The following is a 19,150-nucleotide window of genomic DNA, read 5'->3' as shown; positions in this document are numbered from 1 at the left end:
CGGACAGTGTGGTTTCCTTAATTTCCTGAAAACCACGCCCAACTAGGAAAGTGGTGGTTCGCACACTATATATATCACCCTATACCCTCTAATCCTCTATGCCTCTTTGCCCGTCCATGTTAAGCTTCAACTAACAATGGTGAAGTCAGCAGTGAGAGAGAGCAGTCCTTGGATGAGCATGCAACGCAAATCCATTCACAGGAGGAAGGCCACACTGAAGAAGAAAGCGGAAGAGCTTGCCATTCTATGCGATGCGGAGGTTTGCATGGTAATTTCCGATGGGCAGGCAGCGGCGGTGGGGACCACCACCGAGGTCATCTGGCCAGAGGACCCGGTCACGGCCAAAGCCATCATGATCAAGTACAAAGAAAGCAGCAAGAGAAAGCGAGAAGTGGGTGTTTCGGATTTGGTGGGAAGCAAGAGAAAGCGATCAGTAGTAGTTGAAGAAGAGAAGAAAAAGGAGTTGGGTGGTACTTTTGGAACAATGTGGGATGAGGAATTGGACCAGTTGTCTGTGGAGTCGTTGATGGCTTTGTCTAGGGCAGTGGGGTCCAAGATAGAGAGTGTGGATGAGAGAATTAGGTTACTTGAGGGCAAAGCAGCCATTCAGGTTAATTATGATCATAATGAGGATGATCCATTAATCCCTGATGATTTTGACTTCTACTCAGAACTCGATGCCATGTTGAAGGAATTTGAGGAGAATCATGATCATCATGATCCAATTGTGTTCAATCATAATACATATAATAACCTTCCATTAGGGTTTGAAGAAGCACATGACTGCTCCAATGTATGTGCCCCAATGTTTGAGATATCAAGGTTTGAGGCTGCTGATGACAACTTTGGTTTGCTGGGAGTTGATGCGAATTTCATCAACATTAATCATGATGATGAAGTACTAGTACCAAACTGGGATGATGTCCAGCCAAGAATGATGGGTTTCAATCAGAATAATAATCATCACCATCAGTACTATATGGCGGCGGAGGTACTTGCTCAACCATCACCATCGCCTCTTCTTGAAGCACTGCCCATGCCATTCTGGCCGCAACGACCGAATTGATTATCTTCCTGCATAAGAATACTAGATTACCTTATATAAAAGATTTTAAAATCATCACAAACCTCCCTTTTCTCTTTTCTATTGCAATTGGAGCTGCACTAGCTTTAACATGAATTTGTTATATTTGGAGTTTGTTTATTCATTCTTAATTAATTCCTTAGCAAAAAAACATTATTAATTCCTTAATTAATTCCTCTCTTCTTCCACGTTGCACACTTGCACCATTGTAATAAAATGATAATTAACCACATATAAAATCAACATATAAAATGATTAAAATCTACTAATTGTATAATGAATAGTATGTCATCATGACATCATCAATTCAAGTTGATGAAGTGAAGTCGAAGTTGGAGCATATATGTAGTTTGCCTGAACTGAACCGAAACCTCGACGTGGCCAAATCGAACTGTACAAGGTTGTCATCCAACTGGTACCCTCCGATCACGATCGAAGTCCTGGGGTTCTCGCCCCCGTTCACAAACCCAAGGCAGAAAACGTCGTCGTTCACATAGGCAGAACGTAGAAGCTAGAGACTAAAAGGGACATAGTCCCTGCAAACTTTTGGAAAAAAACTAATATAAGTTGTAGCCAAGGAGTAAAATTTCGATTTCGAGGAAATTTTCGATGGAAATTTCGACGGAAATTTTCGTGGAAATTTCGATTAAAATTTCGATTTCGACAAAATTAGATAAAAACGACGGAAATTGCTATCAAAACACGGAAATTTTGAATGAAACTTGACCATATGCTTATTTAACATATTATCTACTGTATTGATAAAAAACATTGAAAAAACTAAATTATATAGTAGGTTTTATGTAATATAAGATGAATATAATATGCGCTGATGGTAAATACTGTTAAAAAAATGGGTCACTAATTAATAATTATATAAATAACACCTCACATTTGCTCAATCTGACCTATGTACCCCATTGTAAACTCTATTATTTTATGAATCTTCAGATCCAAATACTAACTTGCTGTGTAGCCTGTGTTATGTCTTTTTTCGTTTTTTTACTAATATACCATATTATGTCTTTTTTATAATTTATGTTTACAATTAAACGAAACACCAAAATGACCAAATCAAATCCCAAATAAAATCTTAAATTTTTTTTTTCTTTCTAATTGTCTAAAGACTCCAAATCTCAATCTAACAAAAAAAAAAAATTTCTTTCCTTTTTTTTTTCTCTTCTTTTTTTTTTCTTTCCTTTTTTTTTTTTTTCCTTTTCTTTTCCTTTTTTTTCTTTTTCCTTTCTTTTTCTCTTCTTTTATTTCTTTCCCTTTTCTTCTCTTCCCCTGTGATTCACGCCTACGGCCTACCCCCCTACCCCACTCATTCTCTCTCTTCTCTCTCCTCCCTCTCTCTTTCTTTTTCTTTTTCTTCTTTTTTTTCTTCTTTCCTTCTTCACTTCTCATCTTCTTCACTTCTTCCTGCTTGCCCCCGTGACTAACCAGACTCAGACCTCTTCTTTTTTTTTTTTTTCTTTCCTTCTTCAGTTCTCATCTTCTCTTTCTCTCTCCTAGTCCCTCACTCCCTCCTTCTCCTGTTCTCTTCTCTTTGCTCCATTTCCCTCTCCCTTCCCGATCTCCCTCTCTCCCTCCCCGGATCTGTTTTCTCCCTCCTTCGACGGCGCGTGCAGCTCTGCCTTTCCCTCCGGCGATGGTGATGGCGGCGGCTCTGCCTCTTTTCCTCCGGTCTCAGCCTCCCCTCTCTCTCCGGTCTCTATATCGAAAATTTCGCCGAAATTTCGAGAATTTCGGAAAATTTCGGGCGAAATTTCGGCGAAATTTTTCGAAATTAATTTGGTATGGTGTTAAAATTTCCATACCCCTAAAAAACGAAATTTTCGGCGAAATTTCACCGAAAATTTCGAAATTTGACTCCTTGGTTGTAGCATATATATTAATTTGTTATTTGTAATTACATTTTTTCTTCTCTTATATTCTATTATTTTTGTAAATATTATAAGAGAGATTTAGAGTTCAGTTCATTTTATGAGTCTTTCTGAAGGTAAGACCGGTAGTGAAATGTTGCCTAATTTAAACCTCATAATATTATTTAAACATTTATTCTTTTTGGTTATTAGTAATATAAGTGTTTTTTTTTTTTTGCATTTAATTGATCATATTTTTTTTTTTTTTAGATTGGATTTATTTGAACTCAAATAATTTGTATCTTATTCATAGCTCAATACTTTTTGTATGTCAGTTTTCTCCACATTTGTACTTGTAAAAAATTAACTAAAACCATTGATAATTTATTCTTGTAGTTTCTTTTGTTTTAAGAACCGTACCTATAAATAAAAATTACAACAAACATATATAAAAAAAAAAACACTTGGAGCCAACTATTGGTCAATCACAATTGGCCACTTATTAATTAACAAAATTTTTTTTTTTTGGTAACAGACAGCTTTCGCTCAACAAATTAACACGCTGTGTTAAGTGTATTATTTAACATATATAATATAATTGATATGTATATGTCATCATCGTCAATTCAAGTTGACGAAGTGAAGTTGAAGTTGGAGCATGTAGTTTGCCTGAACAACAGAGACGAGCTGAACCCAACTCTCGACGTGGCCAAATCAAACTGCACAAGATTGTTCTCCAACTGGTACCCTCCGATGACGATCGAAGTTCTCGGGTTCTCGCCCCCATTCACAAACCCAAGGCACAAAACGTCGTCGTTCACCTGCACCATCGAGTTGGCTCCAAACACCCTCCAGTACGTGCTCTCGTTCTGCAAAACTAGGTCGATGCTGGGCACGGAGGGCCCCACGCGCGTGCTCAACACGTTCTCTTTGCTGAAGCACACCTCGAGCGGGCCCACAGACCCCGCCACTCTGGAAATGTTCATGGCCGCTGCCTCGCTGATAAACGCCTCCGTCACGGCCTTGAATATGGACGCCTCGAGAACCGTGTACGGGTTCACGGTGCTGATCTTGGTCCCACCGACGCCAGTATCGCTGTTAATTGACAGCAGCGTCGTGTTTAGTTCGACGGCTTTTCCGTTGACTTTGACCGACTTGACGCCGATGAAGTATTCAGACGAGGGATCGCCTTGGGAGAACGCGGAGGCTGTGCTCACGGGGTTTATAAAGAGCGGAGTGTAGATAAGGGATTGAGACACGTCAATGCCCGGAAGCAAAACGTACGGACCGTCCCCGAAGAAAACGACGCCGTTTGCGGAGGCCGATGACGTCAAGCAGATTGCGAATTTTCTGTGGAAGCTGAAGGCGGAGGCGAATTGCGAAGGGAGTGCGATTCGGGTGCGGCCCAGACCCGCCATGCCCGAGACTGCGCTAGCGAGACCCTTCAACAAGAAGGTCGGTGCGCAAGAGAAGAGGAAATTGGAAACGGTGACGTTGCGACCCGGGTTCGACCCGGTTGTTGACTGGACTGAGACGGCGTCTTCCGCCAGCTCGCCGCCGGTGGCGGTGCTCGTGACGGTGTTGTCGGGGAGGACGCCGCAGGTGTTGTTGTTGCAGCCGGGTTTGGGAGCGGAGAAGCAGTCGCCGCAGCCGCTGGCTTTGGCGAGTGAGCATTGGGCTGAGCGGCAACGCGCGGGGCGGTACGTGGAGGACACATAGCTCTGTTCGCAGTCGACCCAGAGGAACTGGCCGCCGAGGTCGAGGACTAGGGTGATGGGGACGAGAGGGGTTCTTTGGGAAATTCGGGTGGTGTATTGGAGGGTAGAAGCGTCTTTTGAGACAGGGATGACGAGGGCTTTGGGCCTGAAGGATTGTTGAGCCAGGGTGGCGGGAGAGATGAAGAAAAAGAGTAAGGTGGCGAAGAGGACATGGTATTGAATAGAGGAAGCCATTGTGGTTAATTGTGTCAGAAATGGGTGTGAGGCCACCTCTATTTATACTTTATATTTGTGTCATATTTGGTTTTTAGTTAATAACATGCACACAAACAATCGTATAGATCATTTGTCGGTTTATATATTTATTGATTAATTGTGAAATTAAGAGTCATATTCATCACCCAAAATATGGATATATATGCCGGGATAAGGCACCTAAAGGTTAATGTCAATTGTCAAAGCTGAGTGCTGCTTGGATTCTATATATGTAGTATTTCAAATATTCAATCAAGGCGGCAATCAATTAAGCTGCCCTTCTGTCGATTGTCATTGACTTTGAATATGTATATAATAGAGATGACATCTTTCAATTCATCTTTGTGATTGAGATTATGTTGAGTGGTGAACTGGTGATCGATTAGGAGATCTAGATGGATGGTACAAGAAATGGTACATTTTTTATTCTCTTAATAGAGACGAGACTTATAACTTACCAAATTTGATAACCTACCAAATATTCAACAGATGATATAAATATTTTTAAAAATTTTTCTAATGTCTTTAACCTTAACTAGCTAGATATGCATGAAATCCTTAGTTCTACTGATAATATTTCCTTTCCAAGATTTAAAAGGAAGGCTTTTTTGTACGTGCATGAATCAGAGATCATATAATTAACAACTTAAACTTGAGTTTCAGAATGTTGGGAATTAATTTTAGGGAGCAGTTTTGCTCACCTCCTTTAACTCAAGTATATGCTCACCTCCCATCTAAAATACTGCCACGTATTTAAAAAACTAACCATGAGTTAATCTATTGTATTTAATTATTTATGATGTTATAATGATGAGAGAGAAAAATAATTTGACAACTCTTTTCTTATTTTATCCTTATCTTTTATTACTCAACTTTTTTTTATCACCCGTTAATTTCTCTTTTCTCTTTTATTTAATTATTTCTAATAATTTTTACCTTTTTTGTTTTTTTGCTCTTCTCCAGTACGCCTCTAGTACTCAAAAAATCACATCCATTTTTTTGGGTCTTCTCTTGTATACACATTTATCTATTTTTTAAATTAATTAAAAAATAAAATATTCTAACAACACATTTGCAATTCGAACAAAAAACTCATTTGCAAAGTTTAATCTAAAATGTTGGCCAAACAAAAATCTAAAACAACTCATTTACATACATAGAAAATCCAATAAAAAAGTTACACGAGTTAAAAAAAAAAAAAAAATTATGTCGTTGCAACTATTCTTCTCTCTTCAAATGCTGCAACACCTTGGATTGACCTAAGAATTTGTTTGATCTGAAAAGGTCATGTATGAGACAAGAAAGAAGAATTCTTAGGCAAAAAAAAAAAAAAGGTGTTGTTGGATTATTTTTTTTAATTAATTAAAAAATAGATAAAAGGTGTATACATGAGAAATCGACCCAAAAAAATTGGATGTGGTTTTTTGGGTACTGGAGGCTTATTAGAAAAGAGCAAAAAAAAAAAAAGCAAAAATTATTAAATGCATATGGTTTTTTAGATACTAGAAGCGTATTGGAGAAGAGCAAAAAAACAAAAGAAGCAAAAATTATTAGAAATAATTAAATAAAAGAGAAAATAAAAATTAATAGGTAATAAAAAAGTGAAAAAAGTTGAGTAATAAAATATAAGGATAAAAGTAGAAAAGAGTTGTCAAATTATTTTTCTCTCTCATCATTATAATATCACAAATAATTAAATACAATAGATTAACTCATGGTTAATTTTTTAAACACATGGCAGCATTTTAGATAGAAGGTGAACATACATCTGAGTTAAAGGAGGTGAGCAAAATTGATGTCATTAATTTTATGATATTGTATTCATCTCTCATAAAGGCATATATACAATCCTAGCAACGTAATTAGGAAAGAATACTTACAAGAAAGGACAAACTAAGGAAGTTGACTAATTCCTAATCAATGCTAACCACACAATTATTGCCACCAATCACTATTATCAATTACAGTTAATTTATAGGCAATTTCGAAACACTTAATTACATAAGTTTCAAAGAAGTTGACCCACTAATGGTAAATAGACAAGATAATTAAGTGGATGATCTAGTTTATCTTCAATTACGTAAGAATTGAGATCGATGCTTGCCGGCTTGCCAGCATTTCCAAAGAATTGTTCTTCCAAATCCAACTTATTTGATTTATTAATTAATGTAGTAACCTTGCTAGCTAGCCAGGCTTTAATTCTATCTGACTTTTTTTATTCTTTTTTTTTTTTTTAGTCAACTCTACCTGACTTTAAAATGATAATCAAATGACACAGTCAACAATTGGCTGCTTATTTAATTAGAGATCAATCAGATACGTACCCTCCTTCATATATTGCACGCATTTGATATATATATGACACTCGGGAAATCTTTACAGGCATTATATTATGCATTTATGCAGGAAAGAAATAAATAATAGGAGTATAGATCGAGAAGATGATTAAAATATTTAAACAAATAAGAAAAAATTATATTAGAAATCATGTAGTTTATAGTTTAATAACTTTGTTTTTAATTTTTTGTGAGTATATAAGATTATACGTGATATAAGTATACATATATAGAAATGATAAGGGGTGTCGGGGTGACATGATGCATTAATTACGTAAGCAATTTGGATATATTATTACAAGATTATCATGACCATTATGCTGCAAATTAAGATTATAAGCAGATAACCTTTTTTAGAGCAAGAAAAGAAAAAAAGATCGAGAGTGAGAGAGAATAAAGTCAAAGAATATCTTTGTGCTGAGTCTGCTGACTGCTGATCGATCCATAGTATATAATTAAAGATGTAGATGATGGGGTGAAAGTCAAAAGAGATGTAACCTTCTGGATGTTGCCAGTTTGGCCAAGAATATATTCAAGACCGTACGTGAAGTATAGCTGCCTCATTTGACGCTAAATGTGAATGAAATTTTTCAGTATAATAGTAACACAGCCACGTGATATAATATAAGTGAATCAGTAACACTATATGACAGTGTTATAAATTATAATTATATCGAAATATTTCTCGTACGTGTCCATCGACACCACACCATGTTAGAAACTTATATACACAAAGAGATTTTTGTGAGTGAATCCTCTGCTTTGAACCTCAGGCAAACGATTGCGGTGAAGCCATTCAGTGCGTACTACGTAGTGAAATATGTTTGTGACTGGCTGTTCCGACCGTAGATCTTGTGATGCAGAATTGCAGAGTGATTAGGGGTGTGTTTGGTAACGTTTTACAAAACAGTTTTTCATTTTACAAATTCAAAAAATGACAAAAGTGCGTTTGGTTGCCGTATTGAGAAAACAGTTTTTGAAAAACACAAAATAGAATTTCTAGTTTACAGTGTAAATTCAGAAAACGACTAAATGATGTTTTCAGTAAATTTAGAAAACATAGATAACACATATACAAATAAAAAAAAAATTACAACTGAAAAAAAAAAAATGTGATCTGCACCTCCTCCCCACCTAGCCAGACCCACCTCTGGCAGCAGCCCTACCCCCCGCCGCTACCCACCTCACCCATCTCTCTTCATCTCTCCTCTATTTTTCTATTTCTTTTTTTTCTCTCTCTTCCCATCTCTCAAAATATATACTTTGTAATCCCTCTATAGTTTTCAATTCTCGCTTCAATAAACAGATCAAGGCTCTCAGTAACATCCATGGCAGGAAGCTCACGAATCTTAACAACTTTTACATAGAGAAAATACTTCTGTTCAACTAGATCATAGGTGCTTGCAGTGTTGTCTCCATTAATAATACGGTCACCAACAACTCTTCCACCTCCAAGGTAGTTGCGCCGGCCGAGGTGGGTTGGGTTTTATAAAACCTCTCTTCTTTTTAATTATATATTTTATGAAATTGATTAATAATAATTTATAATTAATATCTTTTGTGAATATAATTATTTTGTTGTAATAATTGGTTAATATCAAATGTATTTTCATTATTTTTGTTTTATATAATTGTTTTTCAATTACGCTACCAGACGCCTTCTCATATTTTGAGAATGCAAAATTTAATTTGTCATTTTCATTTTACAATACAGTTTTTAAAAAATTATTTTGTAAAACGTTACCAGACGGGCCTTAGGTGTTTTGGAGGATCTTCGAATCAAATTCAATGGTCAGGATTTCGAATAAGGAGGTGGATGTGTGGTGTTTGGCATTTGTGGATGGTGGGCCCAATCCATAGACTTCCGTCGTGATCTGAGGGCATCTGATGGAGGATATTCTTTTGCAATTTGATTTTGAATTCAAGAGGTTGGGTTCATCAATTTGGCCCAAGGAACAACATTTGCCAAGTTCAATTTTGGCCCAAGGAACAACACGTGACAACATGGCCCAACAAAAAATTGGGATTCAAAATTTTATTCATCGAATATGTAGTATGTAACTTGTCAGTATATTACTTTTTAAAAATAAAAGGAATTTAGAATAGGTCTAATATGATTGCATGGTTACATTATTGGGGATCGAAAATTTAAAGATTAATATATAAGCTAGTAAGTAGCGCAGTGGATCATGTTGGGCTCACAAGGTGGTACATTTGCTTGCAATTTCATCCCCATTCCCCACATTGCACATTGGCATTTTCCACAGTCACTTGGTCACGGAATGTTGGAGGCAAATATGTATACTCCACATGATTGTCTTTGAATGTAAATTTGAGCATCCTATTGTTGTTCCCAAACTGGGTTAAGGTTTCTGCACTGATATTGTCTCTAGCTTAACCACCTTGGTGCACCATCTGGGTAAAGTGAGGCTCACTTGACCTCTTCAAAAGTTTTATCTTAAAAGACTTTAGTGTTATTAGTAGTGAATTCCTAACTTATATCTTGTAGATCTTTGAGTTACTTTTCCGATGTGAAATTGTGTCGTTTTGGTCGAGCCACGTAACTCCAACAATAATAAATTTATTTGGAATTAAATGTGGATAAGAAAATATGTATCTGAACAACAGGAGCCTGGTCCATTAATCGGTACTTTAGCCAAAAATATAGCTCAGAGATAGTGGAGAAATGTTGCAGTTTGAAGGAATATTGAGAGAAGGGTAAATATAAACTATACATAGCTGATTTCTGACTTAAATTGGATGTAATTTCTGGATTGAGTGTATTAAAAAAAATTAAGTAGAAAAATTGGATGTAATCTCTAAATTTTGTGCTAGCGAAGTAGAAAAACTCAAGACTTAAACTAAAACAGTTCCTTCCATGACAGTAATAGCTTTCCCTCTCAGCAGCACCCTCTGATTCTGCTCATCTAGATGAATGTGTAACACTCCCCCTCTAGGTGATGCCTGAAAGTAAACAATAATTAATATATGAACATATATTTGAAGGGAACAAATAAAGTTAATTATGCTAAGCACAGAGAGAGAGAGAGAGAGAGAGAGAGAGAGAGAGAGAGAGAGAGAGAGAGAGAGAGAGAGAGAGAGAGAGAGAGAGAGAGAGAGAGTACTGCATATGCAACAGCATCAGACTTTCCCAGTTTTTTGCACCAGTATGATGCCAAGGCACAATGTGCACTCCCACAAACTTGATCCTGAAAGACATAAACAGTATTCAGATTCATTCCAGTTTAGTTGTTGACTTCAGTATAACTGAAAACTGATAAAGATCATGCAGCAAAAGACTATGCAACAAACATAATTGGTTCCCTATATCATCAGGCACATGAAAGAAACTACTTGCTCATCAGAGAATAAATGCAAGCTTCTTAATAATACCTCATCAATCCCATGATTAGGGAAGAAGAATCTACTGTAAAAATCATATCCAGACTCTGGAGGAGCAATACCTGTTACAATTACTCCCCTAGTCCCTGGACATTTTTGGATTGCATCAAACTGTGGCTGTAAATCTGCAACAGCTTTTCCTGATGGAAGCACAACCTGGACAAATGTAACAAGCTAGTCTCACTTAACGCTACATGCTATATAGGGAATGAGCTAAAAATGTAAATCAAATGTACAATATTTCATCTACAAGCATATAAGGAATTAATGTAGGCTTGTGGAAACAAAAAGGGTTGGAGGATTTACAAGCAGATCATCTGTGATACTTGTCCTCCTTATATCAACCATAGAAGCCCCATCCAAGGCATTGGAGATTAACAAAACCTCATGACCAGAATTCAATTCAGTAGATGGTTCAGCAGGAAAATCCAGTTCGATGAAATAGGCCTCCTCTTGTGCTTCAGCTTCACCATTCTTTTGAATTACATTTGAAGTAGTATTGGCTCTCTTAACATGATCTACAACCTTTTTAGCTGTTAGAATTCCAGATAATGTGGCAAATTCAATAATGTTGGAATTTATCAAATCAGACTTAAACAAAGTGTGTGCAGCCGCCAATGTTGCATGACCACAGAGCGCAAACTGCAAAAGGAAATCAGTTTTTCAATCTCTATGCTTCATTTGATTTTCAAGAATTTGGTACTTACATATTATAGGACCATCATTTTTATTATATATTTATGTATATGAACTGAATTAATACTAATGAAATAGATGAGACCTCAGTGACAGGGGTGAACCATCTGAGATTGAATCTAGGAGTAGTCAAAGAAGGAGAGTGGTGAGAGTGAGTGATCCGAGTCAAGTAACTGGTCATGGGGAGATTGAACTCGGAGGCCACAGCTTGCAACCATTGGTCATCTCTGTCTTCCTCTAACAAGCAAACGGCTGCTGGGTTCCCCTTGAAAGCTGAGTCTGTGAACGCATTCACCTGTTCATGCATCCATCGCCATTAATCTCAATATATATTTACTCATTCACACAATACTTGCAAGCATTATACACACACAGTCACAAAAAGATTCTAAGGAGAGAGAGTACCACAGAGTATTTGACTGGTTTCTTGGCCATCATGAAAATGATTATATATGCAGAAAAATACTAGAAAAGCTCAAACAATGTGTCTTGCTTTGTGGGAAGAGAGCATGAAGAGTATGTATATATAAGAGGAAAAAGAAGAACTACTTCTCGTGAAGGGAGGTTCCATATATAGGAACAGGTGGAGGTGGTGCCCCGTGGAAGAAGAAATTAAGCTGGCGGCTGGTTGAAAGTTCTATATACTGCTTTTCACGGGTCTACTGGTTGAAAGTTCTATATACGTACACCAATGCTTGCTAGAAGCTACCAATTCTGCTTTTTCTGATCTCCTTTGATCATTTGATTCCAGGTGTAACATAATTGGAAGCACTTCAAGCTAACTAATCAACCTATTAAGTAAGACTTTTCAATATTAAATTCTTAATTACTATATTGGAGATGGCCTTAATCAGTAGCTTATCTTTTCAATGTCTGTTGCTCATTTTCTCTGCACATAAATTTAGAATCTCTGACGAGAAGGAAGAAGGTTGAGAGAAGAAGAGGTAAAAGAGAAGTTTACAAGCATTAAGTAACGGGTCAAATGCCAATTCCAACTGTATATATATCTTTGGTTTTATTAATGATTTTCTCTAAGAAAAAGTTACATAACATAAAGCACGTGATTTTATGAGAATTACATAACACAGGGCCAAGGAACTTGATATTTTACATGATTCTAATAAACAAAAGTTACAGGACAGCTATTGTGCGTTCCTTCTTTGGACATCTTCAAGAAATGGGACAGAGTGGTAAAAAAAAAAAAATGAAAATTGGGTAGCAGCAGCAGCAGCACCTTCCAAGATGGAGAACTCAGAATGCAAATTTCACAGAGAAATGTGCATGATTTGAAACACACTAGCTTTATATTGAAATTTCAATTCAAATTGAAAGGGTTCTTCCACCAATGAAGTCATTTATTTCAATATTTTGTACTTAGCACAATAAAGTTAAGAACAATTTAAGCTAAAACAGTTCCTTCCATCACAGTAACAGCTTTCCCTCGCAGCAGCACCCTCTGATTCTGCTCATCTAGATGAATGTTTAATACTCCCCCTCTAGGTGATGCCTGAAAGTAAACAATAATATATATGAAGGAAACAAATAATGTTATGCTAAGCGCATAGAGAGAGAGAGATTACCGCATATGCAACAACATCACACTTTCCCAGTTTTTTGCACCAGTATGATGCTAAGGCACAATGTGCACTCCCACAAACAGGATCCTGAAAGACAAATAGTATTTCCAGTTTAGTTCTTGACTTCAGCATAACTGAAATAAAGATCAAACAGCAAAAGACACAGGAAAAGGTTCCAAGCAGGCAGGTTATTACAATCTTCTCATTTAACATATCAAAGAAGACAGAAACATGCAACAAACATTTGGTTCCCAATATGGGGCACTTGAAAGAAACTTGCTCAGAGAATAAATGCAAGCTTATTACCTCATCGATCCCATGTTTAGGGCAGAAGAATCGACTGTAAAAGTCATATCCAGACTCTGGAGGAGCAATCCCTGTTACAATCACTCCCCTACTCCCAGGACATTTTAGGATTGCATCATACTGCGGCTGTAAATCTGCAACAGTTTTTCCTGATGGAAGCACAACCTGGAACAATGTAACAAGTCTCACTTAAGATTACATGCTAAACTCCATATATAAGCCGTAAAATAAAATAGAACTTTTCCATTAATCCATCCAAAAGAAAGAATTAGAAGCTTATATTGACCGACAAGCATAAAAAGGGTTGCAGGATTTACAAGCAGATCATCTGTGATTGTTGTCCTCCTTATATCAATCATAGAAGCCCCATCCAAGGCAGTGGAGATTAACGAAACCTCACCAGAATTGAATTCAGTAGATGGGTCAGCAGGAAAATTAAGTTCAACAAAATAGGACTCTTGTGCTTCACCATTTTGAATATTTGAACTATTGTCTGTCTTAACATCTACAACCTTTTTAGCTGTTAGAATTCCAGACAATGTGGCAAACTCAATAATGTTGGAATTTATCAAACCAGACTTAAAGAGAGTGTGTGCAGCCGCCAATGTTGCATGACCACAAAGCTCAACCTGCAAAAGGAAATCAATTTTCCAAGCTTAATTTACTTTACAAGATTTTGCTAATACTACTACCTAGTATGCAAATCACTATTGATATATCCTCCTTTATCCTTAATTTGGTGAATAAAATCAAGATACAATACTAGCTAAGAGCCACACATCAAATTAGGAGAAATTGTAGTTAAAAAAGTTTGCATTTTGCAGCAAATAAATCCGTAGGAGCTAAAAGCCTAAAAGGAATCATATTCACAACATGTTATTATGGACCCAGATAAAGGTAAAACCAAAGGAACTAAAGTAGAGGTGGGTTCAGACTTCAGACCTCATTGACGGGCGTGAACCATCTGAGACGGAACCTAGGAGTGGAAGTCAAAGCAGGCGAGTTGTTAGAGTCAGTGATCCGAGTCAAATAACAGGTATCGGACAGATTGAACTCGGTGGCCACAGCTTGCAACCATTGGTCGTCTCTGTCTTCCTCTAACAAGCAAACCGCTGCTGGGTTCCCCTTGAAAGCTGAGTCAGTGAACGCATCCACCTGTTGATCAGTTCACCATTTCAATACTCATTTATACACTATTTGCACCCATTACACACACTCATACACAGTGACACAGACACAGAAAGGGTATAAGAGAATGAGAAAGAGAAAGTACCACAAAGTATTTCACGGGTTTTTTCGCCATGGAAATGATTATGCAGCAAAATACAAGAGAAGCTCAACCCTCAGCGCTATGTCTTGCTCTTTGCAGGGGCAGGTGGGATATCAATAAAGATCATACAACATTGAACATCCGCCCGATGCTGGTCAAAATTTCTAAATTCATCAACTAGGGTCCACTTCTTTCTTTCCCGGCCAACCGCACTGTCCTTTAAATGGTATAGAACTATAGCATTATCCCATACGTTATAAGAAAATAGAGTTTAGTTTTTATTCACGTTTTTTTTTTTTTTTTTGACTAAAACTTTATGAGTTTGTTTTTTAAAATGAAGTCTTTTATCCATATGGCAGGGCTGCACAATCGTTTATCCATATGGCAGTTTTGTGCAAATTATCTGAAAGTATCCAAGGCTAACAATATTTTCTGTAGAAAATTTAAGTGCAAATTATGATTTCATTGGGCCCTAAGTATGCAATCAACTTCTTTTGTTGACTGGAGAAAATAGGACATTATGACTTTATCTTTACAGAATACTAACCTACAAATCAATGAACTACTTTTACAGGAGATTAATCAGGGCTAAGTAACTTAATATTTACATGATGGTGATACACAAAGTTAAAGACACAGCACAGCACGCCCATCTTTATTATACATCAACATAAATGAGAGCTCCTGAGTCCTGCCCATTGGAAATGGAATCACCAAATTCCTTCTCTGGACATCTTCAAGAAATGGGACAGAGTGATATTTGGAAATTCGACAGAACCCCTCTTTTTCTTTGTTATCCTGGTCATCTTAACTGACTCCCCATTCTCTGATTCAGTAACCGTCACTGAGAGCAAGTTGTAGAACTGTTCAAACACCAGTTTATACATATTAGATACTTCCGAGAATGCTTTGGTAGAATAAAGTAACAAATTTGGCAACAAATGCACTACTTATGCTGTATTTTAATGGAAGCTAATTACATAGCTCCATAATCCAGCATGAAATCTAGCCTTGAAAATCCAATATGAAAATGATAAACGAGAAAATTTACCTCACAAACACCATGGAGCAACAATCGACGGAAAGGATCTTGAACCTTTAGGATCAGAGTATCTCCATCTTGAGCCTCTGTTACAAAAGCCCGTACACGCTCCTGAAAAAAGAAAAAGGAATTTGCTACTCAATGACAACAAAATTTTTTGTTGGGTTACAATTTCATTTAGAGAAACATGAATATAGAAAGCATGCATGACAAAATTGGTAAAGATGGAAATGTGTGATGATGAACATAAAAAAATTAGATTTACCTCGTAGCCCTCAATAAGTTCTGAAACAACACTACGGCGAAGTGTCTCTCTTGTTCGACAATCAACCCTATGCCATGCATTCAAGACAGCCATTTTATCAGCATCAACACGACCCTTCTTCTTTTCACATGGGCTCTCAAAGGAATCAATGAGACTAGCCTGTCAAAATGAAGTAAAGGCTAGAGTCAGGACATGTGACCAGGTAACATCCAAAATGATCCATAACCACACATGCTGACTGATAAATCAATAATTTCATTTGGGCACATTATTTGCTACCTCAATAGTATCAAGAGAACCTAAATTCTACTTTAAATAAAGTTAGGCCTCCATATGGCTAGTCAACTATTTGAATTTAATTCCAGTAATAACTTTATAGCATCTGAAATCATCGGATTGCAGGAATTAAAAGATTGAAACATGTTTTCCGTGAATGAGAGTGGCTGAAGGACCTGTTGGTCCATGTCTATATTCCTTAATGTATCCCACTCTTGCACAGTAGTCAGGCAGAATGGTGACAGCGGTACATCATCACCTCTAGATTCAAACCAAACAATGTTGATATGAAACGTTCTAATGAGCAATAACCATAAATAGTACACTGGAGAGTAAATGAAGGTGAGTTCTATAATCACAGAAAGTTCAAACAACATCTTCAGGTGGTAAATATAGAAGTACTCATCGGTCAGAAATGCATATAGAATAGAAGTTATAATACACCAAATAATTATATTAAGAGATATTTATTTCAGCTATATGAGTACCCCAAGGTGGTGGAGCAAACAAGACTCTAATTTCTTCTGCATTTAGACGAGGAACAAGTTCCATCAAAAGGCGGTCATTCAACCATCTTCGAGACCGTCAGTTGCTAACCTGGCAAAGATAAACTCCTTATAATGAACTGTAAACTCTACATGAACCATAATGTGTATACAACTTGTCAAGTGATACAAAAATGTCCACGAAACTGTACTTAGGAATAGCTTCCTCTGTTTTATTAAATGTCCTTTTTTGCCTCGCTAGTGCTAATTTATAATTCCATGCAAATCATGTATACCCAAAATTTCCATTGATGGAGAAACACTAAAAACTTGACACATTCACTCACATTCACTCAAAAGAGCATATCTAAAATTGAACAGTCAAAATAAGATGTGTTGTCTAACCATGCACTAAATTCTTCTAGCTTCACCAAACAGTATAAATCCTTTATGTAACTAAAGTAACCATCTTGGTTTTCCAATCATCAGAAAACTTATTAAAAATGTATGGTTCTTGGTAGTAATTTGAATTGTGAATAACTATGGTATTTACTAAGTGGCCAGACACCAAATGCCAAAAACAAAACTTTAAGAATCAAGTATCATACTTGCACCAGAAGGTAGAAGAAAATGCCAAGACAGATGCAATACAGGCCACCAAGATCCGCAAGGAAGCTCACTACATGTTAAGGTAGAAGACAATATTAGATGGTCAAAAGAAATAAATTTACAACTATTTACCAATAGAACTAAATTATAAAAGCGAAAACTTCAACTAAGACTAGGTAACAAGAAAATCAATATTTTGGAGTCGTTGTTATCAATATTAGGTGCAGAAATGGTTGTGTGAGTTTGGACTCTGATCAGATGAGTCTAACTTAGTTGAGTAATCCCAATGCAATCAATTTGATCTGGTTTACTAAAGAAGTGCAAGCCCGGAAGATTTTTCTTTCTTAAAACCAGGTTTTTTTTTTAAATCAGTGACATGATTTTAGTGAATACATCAATGGAGGACCAAGTACCTTTAACACAAAAGTGTGAGAAGAACAATGGGGTAGCAATCAGTAAACAGTTCAATTTAACCTATCAAATACCTTTTAAAATTATCAAAAGGGTCATGAATCAAGCAGCTAATAATCACAATATGTTATAGAAATCTGGAGACCACGAGAGAGAGAGAAAGAGAAGATGTACATGACTAAACTGGGGTTACAGAAGCATTGCAACAGTAAAAAAAGGAGAATAATTAAAACAAATACAGGAACACAAGATTTGTAAATTACTGAATTACAGATTAAACGTAGAACTCAAGTCAAAGGATGGATCTTATATAGCTAGGACAGCACATATTACTTACCAGGACCCATAATGTTTTGGTTATCTCTCCACAATATATGCAGAGAGAAAGTTGACATACAATGTAGTGTTGAGTATTCCGTCCTTAGAACTTCCAAGGGATGCTTGTAGTTGACTTGTGTCGTGAAAAAATGATGCACAGATTTCTTGTTAGCACTTCAGTTTTTTCATTCTATGATGCACATAAGAATGTATTCAGTTCACACAAAGAGTATATTTCTTCACAAGAAACCTAAGTAACATACTTCCTTAAATATCTTGTTTCCATTCTTATGATTTATTTTTGAACATTTTGTTACTGTTTCTTGCTTATTTTGTTGGAAAACAAAAGCAGAGAACAGGGGAAAAAAGATTACCAAACACAACTTTACTGAATCATTAATCATAGCATTTATAAGCATGATAATATGCATGCATGTACTGATGTAAGTATGTATGTGTAGTCTGACAAGCTGAAGCAATGTACAAGGTGAAATTTTAATCCGGTCCAAAATAACATATGTCTGGAACCAAAGTACAGAATACCACCCACCCCAACAAAAAAAAAAAAAAAAAAAGAGAACTGTGACAGGAAAACAAAATCCAACAGAAAGAAGTTACCCAAATCTTCTGGCCTTCGGTTGTGTAGCAAGTTGTGCAAAGAGAAAAGTGGTTTTCCCCAGAGAAGCTGTTGCTCAGGGAATTTAAGATGAATGCCAAACCTGCTCCCAAAATTTAAGCAAAAGCCCCATAATAAATAAATTATAAGTAAAATCTATGAAAATAAAGTGCATTAAGACAGATGGCAAACGTCTATATCCACCTATATGTGTAAAATTCTTTCACATATAAAAAAATTATTGCCAGTAAGCAGAAAAATTTAGAACAATGTAATATAATATACCATGTGGCTCAGAAGGAAGATATAATGATATAATGGACTAAAAGTTATTAAGGAGACAGGAAGTCAGTTACCTACTTTTTAATTAAATGATCCACATAGCTTAAAGTGCCTTTATGTGGGCTGTAGGCATTTCTTCCACGAACAACATTGGTGATGAAGTAAAATGTATTCTTATATGGGGCATAAACTAAACTATTCTCAACATCACTTATGCTTCTGCAACCTGATGCAAGTCGAATATCCGAAGAAAGAAATGTCCCGTCAATAGCATCTCCCGGAGCTTATCATATTCACCGAAAGTTACTGGAAGCAAAAGGTAGAAGGTTGACGAGCT

The 19,150-nt window shown here is 36.5% G+C and overlaps 5 protein-coding genes across 17 annotated transcripts; 1 reads left to right on the top strand and 4 right to left on the bottom strand.

Annotated features, from left to right (window-relative positions):
* Positions 1-136: 136 nt before the first annotated feature.
* Positions 137-1,066, top strand: LOC147275727 (uncharacterized). Its single transcript, XM_086253992.1, has one exon. The coding sequence runs from the start codon at positions 137-139 to the stop codon at positions 1,064-1,066; it is 930 nt and encodes a 309-aa protein (XP_086110118.1).
* A 2,358-nt stretch (positions 1,067-3,424) lies between these two features.
* On the bottom strand, positions 3,425-4,901 carry LOC147275726 (Eukaryotic aspartyl protease family protein). The gene has a single exon (XM_086254024.1). It carries the CDS (start codon positions 4,899-4,901, stop codon positions 3,576-3,578), a length of 1,326 nt encoding a protein of 441 aa, XP_086110150.1. The 3' UTR covers positions 3,425-3,575.
* Positions 4,902-9,831: 4,930 nt separating this feature from the next.
* Positions 9,832-11,896, bottom strand: LOC147275725 (uncharacterized). Its single transcript, XM_086254281.1, has 6 exons — positions 11,762-11,896; positions 11,442-11,651; positions 10,967-11,302; positions 10,652-10,816; positions 10,384-10,467; positions 9,832-10,222 (listed from the first exon to the last, which is right to left on the bottom strand). Exons 1-6 carry the CDS (start codon positions 11,792-11,794, stop codon positions 10,115-10,117), a joined length of 936 nt encoding a protein of 311 aa, XP_086110407.1. The 5' UTR covers positions 11,795-11,896; the 3' UTR covers positions 9,832-10,114.
* Positions 11,897-12,418: 522 nt separating this feature from the next.
* Positions 12,419-14,681, bottom strand: LOC147275724 (uncharacterized). The gene is made up of 6 exons (XM_086255788.1): positions 14,513-14,681; positions 14,182-14,394; positions 13,557-13,868; positions 13,240-13,404; positions 12,937-13,020; positions 12,419-12,863 (listed from the first exon to the last, which is right to left on the bottom strand). The coding sequence occupies exons 1-6, from the start codon at positions 14,540-14,542 to the stop codon at positions 12,756-12,758; spliced, it is 912 nt and encodes a 303-aa protein (XP_086111914.1). The 5' UTR covers positions 14,543-14,681; the 3' UTR covers positions 12,419-12,755.
* A 268-nt stretch (positions 14,682-14,949) lies between these two features.
* LOC147275723 (uncharacterized) lies at positions 14,950-19,144 on the bottom strand. 13 transcript variants are annotated; one of them, XM_086255796.1, is made up of 10 exons: positions 18,892-19,144; positions 18,534-18,634; positions 17,935-18,105; positions 17,600-17,660; positions 17,186-17,256; positions 16,581-16,689; positions 16,269-16,351; positions 15,817-15,975; positions 15,561-15,662; positions 14,950-15,372 (listed from the first exon to the last, which is right to left on the bottom strand). In XM_086255796.1, exons 6-10 carry the CDS (start codon positions 16,642-16,644, stop codon positions 15,220-15,222), a joined length of 561 nt encoding a protein of 186 aa, XP_086111922.1. In that variant the 5' UTR covers positions 16,645-16,689; positions 17,186-17,256; positions 17,600-17,660; positions 17,935-18,105; positions 18,534-18,634; positions 18,892-19,144; the 3' UTR covers positions 14,950-15,219. The 13 variants fall into 13 exon arrangements, with proteins under 13 accessions (XP_086111922.1, XP_086111918.1, XP_086111921.1 ...); XM_086255792.1 differs by lacking the exon at positions 17,600-17,660; XM_086255795.1 differs by lacking the exon at positions 17,600-17,660 and having other exon boundaries at positions 17,935-18,048.
* Positions 19,145-19,150: the final 6 nt, after the last annotated feature.

This window comes from Dryas octopetala, chromosome 8 (assembly GCF_963921425.1).
Source record: "Dryas octopetala chromosome 8, drDryOcto1.1, whole genome shotgun sequence".
Classification (NCBI taxonomy): Eukaryota; Viridiplantae; Streptophyta; class Magnoliopsida; order Rosales; family Rosaceae; genus Dryas; species Dryas octopetala.
The sequence above is the reverse complement of the archived record's forward strand: the minus strand, read 5'-3'. Positions and strand labels throughout refer to the sequence as shown.

Excerpts from the sequence above, each read along its gene's own strand:
- LOC147275725 (XM_086254281.1), bottom strand. The coding sequence starts at position 11,794 with ATGATGGCCAAGAAACCAGTCAAATACTCTGTG. Across the intron at positions 11,303-11,441 it reads GGTTCACCCCTGTCACTGAG|TTTGCGCTCTGTGGTCATGC; the intron begins GTCTCATCTATT and ends TTCCTTTTGCAG. Across the intron at positions 10,223-10,383 it reads CTGATGCTGTTGCATATGCA|GCATCACCTAGAGGGGGAGT; the intron begins GTACTCTCTCTC and ends GTTTACTTTCAG.
- LOC147275726 (XM_086254024.1), bottom strand. The coding sequence starts at position 4,901 with ATGGCTTCCTCTATTCAATACCATGTCCTCTTCGCCACCTTACTCTTT.
- LOC147275727 (XM_086253992.1), top strand. The coding sequence starts at position 137 with ATGGTGAAGTCAGCAGTGAGAGAGAGCAGTCCTTGGATGAGCATGCAA.
- LOC147275723 (XM_086255800.1), bottom strand. The coding sequence starts at position 16,644 with ATGGAACTTGTTCCTCGTCTAAATGCAGAAGAAATTAGAGTCTTGTTT. Across the intron at positions 16,352-16,580 it reads GTTTGCTCCACCACCTTGGG|GTGATGATGTACCGCTGTCA; the intron begins GTACTCATATAG and ends TTGAATCTAGAG. Across the intron at positions 15,976-16,268 it reads ATATAGACATGGACCAACAG|GCTAGTCTCATTGATTCCTT; the intron begins GTCCTTCAGCCA and ends TCATTTTGACAG.
- LOC147275724 (XM_086255788.1), bottom strand. The coding sequence starts at position 14,542 with ATGGCGAAAAAACCCGTGAAATACTTTGTG. Across the intron at positions 14,395-14,512 it reads AACCCGTGAAATACTTTGTG|GTGGATGCGTTCACTGACTC; the intron begins GTACTTTCTCTT and ends ACTGATCAACAG. Across the intron at positions 13,405-13,556 it reads CAATCACAGATGATCTGCTT|GTTGTGCTTCCATCAGGAAA; the intron begins GTAAATCCTGCA and ends ACATTGTTCCAG.